The sequence below is a fragment of the Cinclus cinclus genome, chromosome 13 (assembly GCF_963662255.1).
Source record: "Cinclus cinclus chromosome 13, bCinCin1.1, whole genome shotgun sequence".
Classification (NCBI taxonomy): Eukaryota; Metazoa; Chordata; class Aves; order Passeriformes; family Cinclidae; genus Cinclus; species Cinclus cinclus.
The window spans coordinates 15,259,078-15,271,182 of NC_085058.1; the positions used below are offsets into that span (position 1 = coordinate 15,259,078).

At 42.9% G+C, this 12,105-nt stretch overlaps 1 protein-coding gene across 1 annotated transcript in view; it reads right to left on the reverse strand.

Annotated features, from left to right (window-relative positions):
• The window catches only part of AKAP13 (A-kinase anchoring protein 13), a 67,326-nt gene extending 56,559 nt beyond the window's left edge, over positions 1 to 10,767 (reverse strand). The window contains exons 1-2 of the mRNA XM_062501148.1: positions 10,687 to 10,767; positions 805 to 886 (exon numbers count right to left, since the gene is read on the reverse strand). Coding sequence (XP_062357132.1) covers positions 805 to 886; positions 10,687 to 10,767 — 163 coding nt within the window. The remainder of the gene's footprint in view (positions 1 to 804; positions 887 to 10,686) is intronic.
• Between the last annotated feature and the right edge of the window lie 1,338 nt (positions 10,768 to 12,105).

Genomic DNA, 12,105 nt, shown 5'->3' on the forward strand with positions numbered 1-12,105 from the left:
ACACTCATTTTCTTTCAAGTTTCTCAGATAAACTGAAGGAGATTTGGGGGAGACCACTGCTCATGAGGAGAGCAGGGCAAGAAGCCTCCTCTCCATGAGCAGCCTAAGCAAAGTCCCTATTCAGGGCCCTGATAAATTACTCTATTTGTTTCAAACACGCATAATCCAGTGAAAGGAAATGCTTTTTTTTCTTATCTTGGACACCAACCCTTCTTTGAAGCTTGCCCAGACTGGATTTTCTGTCCCAGTGGAAGAGCCAGAAAGCACCAGCCAGCACGCAGGGCAGGGATGGGAGCTTGGCACAGCCAGTGGGCAGGGTGTGGGAACGATGGCTCTGAACAGCCTTCCTGCTTCCTGAGCCTGGAATCATGGCAACCTTCGGGGGGGTAGGGGGGAGGTAAAAATCTCAAGCCATTGATTTGGGTCTGAATATGGATTTAGGAGTTCAAATTTCTGGTTTTTCCTTTTATCATATTATCCTTTTAGCTAGAAACCATGTCTGTGTGCTCCCTGCAACATCTTTCAAGTTTATTTAGAAAGAAAAAAAAAAAAAGGCGGGGTGGGGGTAATCAAAATACTGAAGTATTTGAAATGCAGTTATTTGAGATGGTGACACACCACACAGCTCCCTGCTAGTCAAGTGCTGCAGCCATGTGCTAACAATGACTCACAGCACAGTCATTAATTTCTTTTAATTTATGTGTTTTCCCCATCCAGGCCAGGATGTCAAGGACAGGGAGAAAAGGAGGGATAGAAAAGGTGAGGAGGAGGCTGGTGTGGAGCTGCCCTCAGCACAAAGCTCACCTGGAGACTCCCGTGTGCGCTTGCGCTCCAGCAGGGAGGGGTTGGGACATGGCTCCAGTGGACACCAGCTCTCACGGTTTATCTGGGGAAAAAACCACAGCACAGCACATCAGAGAAAGGCCACTCTCACCAGCACCCCTTCTAGTCTCTTCAATACCCCTCTGCATCAACCAGCAGATAAAGTTATGGCTTACTTTTTCCCAGTAATAAAAATGTCAAAAGTAACATACGATTTTAGTTGTTTTTGCATCACTAAACAAACCATTAGAATATGCCAAACCCCTTTATTTCTCCATGGAAAGTTTGATCTGGAGGCGGCTCCTGCTCAAGGAAGGAGTTCAGAGGGAGGATGAGTCAGTGTTTAAGCTACTAGTAGAGGACTGGATAACCTTGGCTTCGAGTCTCACCTCCACTTGTAGTGGGACTGCAGGAAAATACTCTTTTGCTTTATAATACTTTAAAATGCTTTAAAATACTCTTCTGCTCAGTTCACTATCTACAGAATAGAAATTCCTTACCACCCATATTGCTGTACAGATAATTAGCTCAGAGATAGCAAAGTGCTCTGGTGATGTGTAATCGAGGGCTTGGGAAGTGCCCAGGTCATGGTGAGAACCAGAAGCACTTTGGGCCTGCATTAACTGAAATGATGATGATAGAAATGCCCATTTTAACACAAAGACACATCACATGGTACATTTCACCATCAGCCCTTATCACCTCACTCCACCCTTCACCCTTTCCATGACTCCCAGTCTTTCAGCAAGGATGACTGATCTGCTCTCAGCCTCCTCCTCCCTCTGCCTGTGCTTTCATCTTCCTCACTTGGGTTGTGTTGTCCAACATTTTGACTCAGAAGTCTGCTGGACCATCCACAATCCTTGGCTCATCTACCATTCACTTCCCATCACTTTTGTCTGCAGCTGGCAGACTCTGGAAGCCCCTTCACTCTCTGCCATTTCTTTGAGCCAAACACCTTGACTTACTGTCAAATGCATGCAAATCTCACCTGTCCCACACCAAAAAACCCAGAAGTTATTTCTCCTCCTGACCCGCCTCAACACCTCGGATCTCACAGGTTAAGTTGTAGCTAAAAGAAATTGATGACTTAGCCTGATTTTATATGTCAAGTGTTTGTCCTACCCTCTCCCTGGCTTTCCTTTTATCTCCTGAAATAATTTCCTTTCCTCCCTTTCAAGCAACGAGTTTTTACCATTTACTTTTGTGCCTCTGACCTATGTTCAAATCTCCTCCACGATCCCACTCTATTTTTGCAGTCCTTTGCTGTACTCCCATCCCCTCAATGCTCTCCTTCCTCCTATGTTATGAAATGCACTGGTTTTGCCGTCTTAGTATTTATTTTTTAAAATAAATTAAAACCAAGCCTCTCCTACCCTTGACCTGACGTGGTGCTTTGACTAATGACCCACGTCCTTGCTTCCTCTCTCACTGAGATCATGGAACGTGTTACTGCAGTCCTTGGCTGGCTCGTCCCCGCTCTGGCTGCGTCCCCTGCCGTCACCCGAGGGGCTCCTGCCAGCACCTCCGCTCCCCTCCTGCTCTCCACACCACACAGGCAACCCTGCACTCCCCCAGACCTGGCAGCCACTTGCTACAGCATATTTATCTTCCTCAGGTTTTGTCCTCCTCCGTACTTGTGCGATGACAAAATGGGGCTGGGAGGGCCTTTGACAGGTCAGCTAGTCCCTGAGCCAAGTTAGGCTCAATTACCATCTGAGAGGTCCTAATCCAACGTGCCCTTAAAATCATCCAGTGGAGAGGATGCCATGACCTTCCCCAGTCAGCAGCTCTTGCTGACAGAGATTGGGAAGGAACAGAGAAGTTCTGACAGGGGAGAAATGAGCGGGAGTCTCCCAGGAGAGGTGAAGGAAATGTTGAGCTCTGCCAGAGTCAGGTCTCAGGGTGACCTCAGGGCATGTCCCACCTGGACGTCCCTCCCACTTCCATGGAACTTTGCAGATTATTTTTCTTAGAGCTGATGTACACTTTGTAGCACTTACTCCCTGACTGCTTTATACAGATATTCACCCCTTCACACCTCTTTATGTACACACATCTAAGATCCCAGTGTTCCCTGTACCTCTGCTCCACACACACCTGTATATCCATTTCCTTCCTTTTACATACAATACATCTATATTAAATGGGAGGCAGTGAGGAAAAGAGAAGCAGTCTTCAGTCTGAAAAAGGATTTTTAAGCAAAACTTCAATTTTTTTTTTCTTTCCAAAGTGGCATAAGGATGTTGCATTTTAACTGTTGCATGGACAGGGGGTGACATACTGATTCTTTCAGCAGAAGACACTCCCTCTTCTCAGCAAGGCTGTGTGGTATCAATCTTAGCATCTAAACTTAACCACTGAATTTATTCTTTATTTAGTCTTAAAAGAGCTGCAAAGTCAATAAATACCACTTCATGACTGTAAAGTCAATAAATATCATGCTATTACTCTTTTCTCCCCAGACAAAGCAGAATAAATTTGCACCACACTTTCCTGTATCTTATTAAAGGCAAATCCAGAGGCTGAGGCTGAACACACACAGAAGGACAAATGCAAATGTGCTTAAGTCCACAAAAATGAGGGAATGACCCATTTCAGATTCAAAATAAAATTCTGTCTCCTTCTGACTGACTTGCACCTCCCTCCTTCCTCCTCAAGAAGAGTCTGACCCTTTTTAAACAAATCACCATCAAATTCAAAGGAACTACTCCTGATTTATACTGATATCCACTACTGGAAATCAGTAATTAAACATCCCATTCAGTAATTAGCAGTAAGAAAGCAAAATAGGAAGAGGTTCAAGCTGTCTGTTGAATAAGCCATATTAGGCTGAATTACCATTATATATTTTCCTTTAATAGAACCAATTGAGTCATTCACTGAAAATGCATTATAGACATTGGCATTTTTTCAAAAAAGATTTGAGCATTTTTCCCATTTCCCAGCCAGCTCTCTCCTCAGCCTTGTGGCTTTGCCAAGTATTGAAAATGTCTGCTTTTCTCTATTAAAAAAAGTAATGAGAGTAACACTGAGGTTTAAGGTGCTGCTTCAGATATACTTAATTACGAACAAAATAAAACATTAGAAATGAAATATTTATCACAGTAGCCCTAATTCAAGAAAAACAATAATCACCATCAAAACAAAAACAAAGGAAACCACTACTATATACAAATATTCCCCAGGCCAAAATGAGCCCAGACAGGCTTTGAGGGAGGTTTACTGCACAGTCTCAGGGAACTGGGTGGTCCATAGATACTCAAAACACAAACCCCACTATCCACAGCCCAGCACCGAATACTGGGATCCCTCCTCAACACCCGAATTCTGCTCGGTGTTTACTCAGGACTAGTGACTACGGGTACAGACAGTAAGAGCTGGAGAGGAAATTATCTTTTTAAAAGCATCTGAACATCAGGAGCTGGAGAATGGACCAGAACAGAGAAATTTGAAATGAGCTTGACTTGGGATTTTGCAGACATGTGTGCCTTGCATGTGAGAAAATTCCTTCAGTTTCCCTGCAGTTTCTTGTTTTGTCGAGAGAAGCCCAAGGACAAGACCACAGGCTGGTGGCCACAGAAGATGATAAAAGCCCCACACTTTCTTGCTTGCCCACTCTGATTACAGCTCACTGATCCCAGGCATCGCAAGTCTCTGCGGCGGGAGCAGAGGATGCAGCGCTGTTCCAGTGGCAGAGGGAATATGAAACAGCCTCTGGGAACAGAGTTTCAATACACAGCTTTTGAAGAAATGCCAGGAGAGAACCAGCTATTTTTCCATACAGAAGCCTGAATGTGTTTATCTGCAGCTCAGACACGGAATGAATCATGGCAACACATCCCCAGGCACCAAAGACTGAATCCTGCAGGATTTTCTGTTTGCCTGTGAAACACCAGCAGGCTAAATGTTCAAAGAGGCCTTTAGGACACCAGCTGGAGCTGTGAGCAGCAGATGGTTCCATTTGTCTTTCTGGGCACACACAGGTATTTCCTGACTCTCGGGGACATCTTCCTGCAGACTCTGAACTCGAACCTTGATGTGACTTAATGCGAAAGAAAAGGACGGCGCTGGACAAACTGTGAGACAGCTGGGCTGAGGTGTCCTCTGTCCTGCAGGAACAGTGAGTGACCCCAGACTCCACTCCCAGGCTCTTCCTTCATCTCCCCTTGGTCTTGGACAAGGAATTACCTAATCCACTCCAGTGTGGTGCCTGCCCCTAAAACCAGGATCAGGACCTCCTTCTCAAAGACACTCCAACAATATCTAGGGCAGAGCCGTGTGCTGGAGGCTCACTAGGAACAGGCACCTTGGGGGGGCTCTCCTATATTTCCAGCATGGAAAAGTCCTTTTTCTCTCCCTCTGGTTTTATTTTAACTCTTCTTGCCTTCCATATCACAATAAAGAGAACACACTGACCTTTCAGGAAATCTTTTGCTATTGCAAAAGTTTGCACTTGTCAACTTCACTGGTCGTGATATAAATCAACATCTCCAGAGCACAAGAAACCAGATGACTTTAACTTTCATTTCCTAGCAGATCCCTAGAGATTCATCTTCCCTCCATATTATTTTAACTTTGTCCTAAATGTGCAAGTTTCCATTTTTCTCCTTTTATTTTCCCAGGCTTCCAGACTATGATCTACCTTGCAGTTAAAACCAGATACTACTACACATAGGAAAATTTTTAGGAGAGTAATTGTAGCTTGCTTAGTGTAACATAAAGTATTTGGGCACAACATTGAGTAATATCCATTTTAAATATCCACTGTAGAATAAAAGTAGAGAAAAGCAATACTCTAAATTCAATTATAATTAATTTATTTCATAAGCAGAAATGATACAATGATTTTTTCAAAAAAGTTCTATGCATATTGTAATTATTTTCCAGGAATTTCCTGCTCCTGAAAATTTCCTATAGGACTGAAGAAATTTGTACACATAACTGGAATTCAATGTTTATGCTGACCGACTTTCAACTTTACAGTTCCATTTACAATGAAATTATCCAGGTGCCTGTAATTCCTGCACTAGAAACTAAAGCAACAGTTGATTTACCCCCTTCACAAAAACCACCCTTCAAGATCCTCCAAAATAGCTTGAAAAGGAACATGAAGGATGGGGTATCTGGGGAAGGAATTTCCACTATTTTTCTCCAACATCTGTTGCTGCAGAAAAATTCCAGTTTTTCTACAGCAAAACTCATATCAAGAGCAACAATCACTGCTTTGGCAATCATCTTGCTAGACAATATTAAGAACAGACATCAATTTTCTTGCAAATTCCACATTTATTTTTTATTTCAATTATTCTGGTAATCTCCCTGTGTATTTTCTTAGCTTTGGGGGAAGATATTAACAGGTGGATGCATAACACAAAGACATTCTCAAATGTATGCCACAAGGGACAACACTTGCATTTCTGCAATTATTTCTAAGGAGATTTTTCTTCTAGCACTGTGAATATGCTACACTGACTCTTTTACCTTTACAGAGCTGGTGTCACCATATCAGGACATTTTTTCAATGAAATACAAACTGACCCTTCTCACAGCAACAATCCAGCAGTGCTACAGGAAAGTGTATTAAAGGATTTCACCAAAAAAGGCTCCTACAAGCACAGGACACGTTACATGGCTGAATTAATTAGCTCTTTATGGTGCAAGAGCAACACTAAATTCCTAGAGTGCATTTATCCCCCAGCAATGTCCCAGCTGGGAAAAGGCACATGTGCCCCAAGTACATTTTCCAGCCCTTAGCACTGGGATGTCCTCCACCAGCAAAACTAAAAGTCAACAGACTTTAATTAAGCTTCAAAAATAACAGCATTGGCTTTACCAAAAAACCCATCTCTTAACTAATATGGGAGCAAAATTCCCACAACATGTATGTGCCTAATGAGAAAACAATAATTTCATTTAAGCTGCCCTTCCAGTTGTAATTCAACATGAGACACAAACAGGAAAGCTCAAAAACTCTCTACATCATTCTAAAGACACTTCTCTCCTTCTGTCCTTCAATGACCAGAACAGCACAGACAGATGTCAGATTGAAGTCCAGACATTTTAGGCCCACAGAGTTTGATGAACACCATATACCCATCAGCTGGGGATATCCTTCCCCCAGAACAACTCCAAAGAAGAAGAAATAAACTTGCTTATGTGTCAATAAAGAAGAAAACCTTCAACATAAAATGTAAGGAAGCCTAGTTTCAGTTAATCTGGGGACTTCTCCACACACTTTTATCTTAGGATGCTGTAAATGGCACTTTGCCTTAGGTAGGCAGGGATCATTTCAGAGGATCTTCCCTGGTGCTGGAGTAAAGCTACCAGAGCAGCCAGGAAGCAGAACTCCTAATTAATAGTGCTGTCCTTTTAATTTCAAAATACCTTGATTAACAATTAATGCTGTTTTTAATTTCATTAATAATGTTCTGATCTTCAGCTGGAAGCTGAATGGGATCGGTTCGTCTGAAAAGCAGAAAAATCAAACCTCACTGCCCCAGGTGTGAAAAAACTTAACTCCTGATGCCTACCCTTAACAGCTTCAGCATACACCTACAGAGGTGAATAGGCAAAAACTGTTTGAAAACATTCCCAGCTGCAGTCAACCAGTCTCCCATTCCCAAAGCAAGCCTAGTTCTTACTTTGTAACTCTGCAAAGCACTGCCTGTTCATCCCCACTGGAACGCCTGTGTGACTTCCATGGATCTGCAAGGTGCCAGCAAGTGTGGTTTTCGGATCCTGTCCCTAGATAGTTTTATTTGTGGTAGTAGGCACAACATAAAAATGAGACAGGGCTGCCAAGGCACACATGGGCACACTGAGACTTCCCATTTTGGGCTTGCAATAACATAGCACAGACTGCTTTACCCTGCACGTAGCTGTTCAGAGCTCAGCAAAATGTTCAGATGAGCAGACATCCCACACACCCCAGAACTTCTCCCTCATCTGCTAAAATGCAAACCCAGTAGGAGCAATGACAGCAAATTTTTATGTTGTTTCTGCATCATTCAGGCTTCCTTGCACTCACTAAGTTCAGGATCCAAGTTCATCAAGTTTGCATTGCTGCAGCAGGCAGTAAAGGACACAGAATCGTGGCATCGTAGAATGGTTTGGGTTGGAAGGCACATTGAAGATGATCCAAATCCAACACCTCTCTCGTAGACGGGGATAACTTCCCTGATTGCTCAAATCACCATCCAACCTGGTCTTGACCCCCTCCAGGGATGAGGCATCCCACAGCTTCTCTGGACAAGCTGTGCCAGGGTCTCACATCTCTCACAGTAAGGAATTTCTTCCTAGATGAAGACCTACGTCCAACAGGGACAGAGACACTGCTGGTAACCTGCTGCCTCTTGCTTTTTCATATGTGGAGAGGAGGAAGAAACTATGCTAAAGCCAAAAATAATTGTGTGCATCAACCCTCAAAATCGCTGAGGTTCATTTTCTTCATAACTTCACAAGCCACGGTTTCAGGCTCAATCTAAACATGGAAAATTTGAGCCTCAAGACAGTGGCCCTTCAGACGACACATGCACTGCAAAATAATGGGTAGGAACCAAAATTCTTTTGCGACTGTATCTAAGAATGGATGCAATCAACGCAAATATAATCTCATCTATAAACATTTAGCACCCAAAATGGCATAAGATCTTCCTTGACCACAATGTCCTTTTTCAGCAGCTGATTTCCTCTCCTGTGACTGAGTCACCATCCCTTGAGCTATTCAAAAGATGTGAAGACGTGGCACTGAGGGACATGGCTTAGAGGTGGACTTGACAGTGCTGGGTTAATGGCTGACCTCAATGATCTTATGGGTCCTTTAAACCTAAACAATTCTATGATTACTGAGTTCCCTATCTTAAAATGAAGCAAAGAACATATTCATCTACTACTCAAGAAATTACAGCTTGGCTGAGTCAACCTGCAGCCAAATTGAAAGCTGTTTGGTGCTTTGCAGGTATCTTGTTAAAATTTCATCAGCTCAAACGCTCTTGATGGATCCAGTTTGGGTTTGCTTTTTTCTAAGGACATGTACTTGCTTTTCAGTATTTAAGAAACCCTATCCTCTTAACTGCCCAAAATACAATGGCCTAGGTAAGGTACAATTTTATTTCAGTATTTTAATGAAAACCAAACCCAACAGAAACCCCACCCCCAGCTCCCTCATTAAGGGCCTGATCCAACTCCCATTAACGTCAAGAGATGATCTGCCACTGACGCACTTGAGTGCTGGCTTGGATCCCTAGATCATCAAAATTTAATTTCATCTACCAGTTATGTTATAGAAACCAGAGAAAACATGACTGATGACTGAAAATCGAGCTAGAGTTGATTGTAGCTGTAGCTGTCACTAGCACCCTCCTCTTTTAAACATCTGCAGGCTGTACAGCCCATGTTAGGAGCAGCAATGCGTGCACACATGCACACATATATGGACACTGAGTCATTTGAAGGAACAGACAGTATAACCCACAGTTCTGAAACTCAATTAGGAAAATATCAGTTGGAACTAACAAGAGCCACATTTTGTTATAAAATCTAAGCTTTGCTGAACAAAAACTAATTTAAGGAACTGGTGACATCAGAAATACTGAAGTTGGATAATTCTAGTGAATTGTATTTCAACCCAGGCATTCAGATACTCATAAAGAAAAAGATTGTGCTTTTTATTGGCAACCAAGTTTGCCAGAGGTACCAGATCTCCTCCCAATAATTACTAAGCAGTCCTTTCACAGAAGTAGCGTGTGCACAATGCAACATTTTCAATGTTCATACTGTGTCTATAGACTGAATATCATGGGATTCAATCTTAAACCAGCATCAGTAACACCAGAGTTCTAAAATATTCAAAAAAATTGTGCTGGTAGAGAAAACATCTTACAGCTATCTGTGCCACCAAAAATCAATGGGTACATTGAATTAAAGGAAAACACTTTCATTCATAACAAAGCAAGTTAACAAGAACTACGTCTATTGTAGTGCAGATAAAGTAGAACAAGAATTAATTGACAATAAGTTTGTTACATATTCTTGTCTTGACTTGGAAACAAGAGCATGAACCAAAAATCATAAAAAGGAAGTCATACTATCATGTAGAATCCCACTGCTTCAGCTAAGAGAAAAGAGAAAAAGGGAGAGGGAAAGGAAATGTTCTTCCAGCAGTTAAGATCTCTGAATTGGGCTGTGTTTTGCAGTCCCTCTGGCTTCCCTCCTATTTCCATCCACTCTGCCAGGAAACTGCTGAAGCTCCACAAAGCTGTTACAGAGACAGGACATTCCCAGACTGCCATTGTGCCATTTGGTGGAGCACTTGCTAATTTTAGATTAGAGGAGGAACACACTGGGACAATTAGCCAAGAGCCACTCCTGTGATTCTTGCTCCAACCCATCCTCAGACAAAATCACACCCAAACAACAAGACTGACAGCAACCCTTCTAACACAAACAAAAAACAGAGGCAAAGGAGAATCCACCATGACTTTTTTTGGCAGAACGCATCTTTTGGGGAACATGTGCCTTTCAACTGCAAAAGCATGCACTGGAGATGGAAACCCTTTTCCCTTCATACTAAAAACCCACCTGGGATTTCAAACCAGGGACTGTTTAAGGGCAGAGGGCAGGGAAGATGGCCAGGGAGCTCTCCCAAAGAGTGCATGCCACAAGAGATTATCTAGTTGCAGAGATAATAATATTTGACATGACATGGTTTGGTAACACTCAAAATCATCTCCGTGCTGAAGGGCAAGAGCTCTTCCACCTGTCCCTCCCCTCTTCATCATCCCAAGGGACATGAGTACAGCAAGGAACAGACTGATCCCCCGGATTTAGGGAAGGGTAAATAAAAATATACAAACATCATACCTTTAACAACACAACATCTACAGTCCTGTCCACCTTGGAAATGTCGCACAGGCTGTATCGCCTCTTGTGCCGTTCGTACATTTTGTCCACAGAGCCAGGAGTGCAGGAGCAGAGCCCACCATGAACCCTGGGCTGACCACGGCCCCAGCCTTCTCACATCTGTGCTCAGAGGAGTCCCCGTGTCTCAGCACACCAGCCTGCCCAAGCTTCTTAACAGGAAAACGAAAATCCCAGCGCTGCGCCCGGCTGATAAAGTCTTCTTGGAACAGATTTGCTTATACAGGCAATGCAGGAACTTATAGCAAACAAAAGGTATTTGAAGACAGCTTTATACATATAGGATTATATTTTTTTTGTGACTGCTAAGAATGGTATCAGCCTTCCTGTTACAGTAATAACAATAAAAATATGTTTTCCAGACAACTTTGATATCCAAAAAGCACCAGAATGAAAATTCTGCCTGAAAAGAGAACAAAAGCCAGATGTGTGCAGCAGGAATACTGACGCTCCAAGTGGAAAGGCAGAAGATAGGCTCAGCCACGACGGGTTTAATTCAGGAAAAAGACAAAAACAACAACAAAAAAAACCCAATCTCCGTATCCAACGCAAATACTGTCACCAAAGTGTTTTGTTTTTCATGCCCTCATGCACTGAAAGAAACAACAAAAATAAAGTACTTTCCTCCTTCCGAATCAGTTCCCTGTTCACCGGGCAAGACGGCTTGGGTTTGCGTTAAGTTTAAATTTCTAATGACAGCACTGGGCAAAAGGAAAGAAAATAATGAAATTAAGCCACTCCCTCCTGATTTGGGCTGGGACGTCACTGCTTGCCTTTTTAGTCCTGCATCAGTGTTCTCCCAGCTTTCAAATTTACTTTGCAGTTGTGCGAGCATGATTCAGAGAGAGGGGGAAAAAAAAAAAAGAGGAGGGAGCGGGGGAAGAAGAAGCAGAAGCTTTTCTTTGCCAGCCTCTTCCACCTCTGGCTGCAGGCACTTGGTGTGTTTGTTCAGTCCTAAACAAGACTGAGAGCAAAGGGACGTGTTTTTCAAGAGGTAAAAAGAGTCTTCCTACTCCCCCAGGCCAGGTGAATGTAAGACAGTTTCGAGATTAATGCTTTCCTAAACCAGGAATGGAAACTTATGATTTAATCAGCGCACATGGAAAAAAAAAAAGGAAATCAGCCATTTACTTTTTTCTTGGTTTGTCTGCAACACAGAGCAAAGATCTCAGCAACTACTTGTCCAGAAAATACAATCTTCCCTCTTCTCCTCTAGCCTGAAAGGCAGAGCTTTTTTTCTCTCAGGGAAAAAAAAACCCCTACCCTAAAGTTTTTGTCTTTCTAATGTCGGGGCCAGCGCGAGTCTCTCTGCTCTCAATAGCTCATTCACATCAGCTGGGCCCTGCATGCTTACTGCCACAT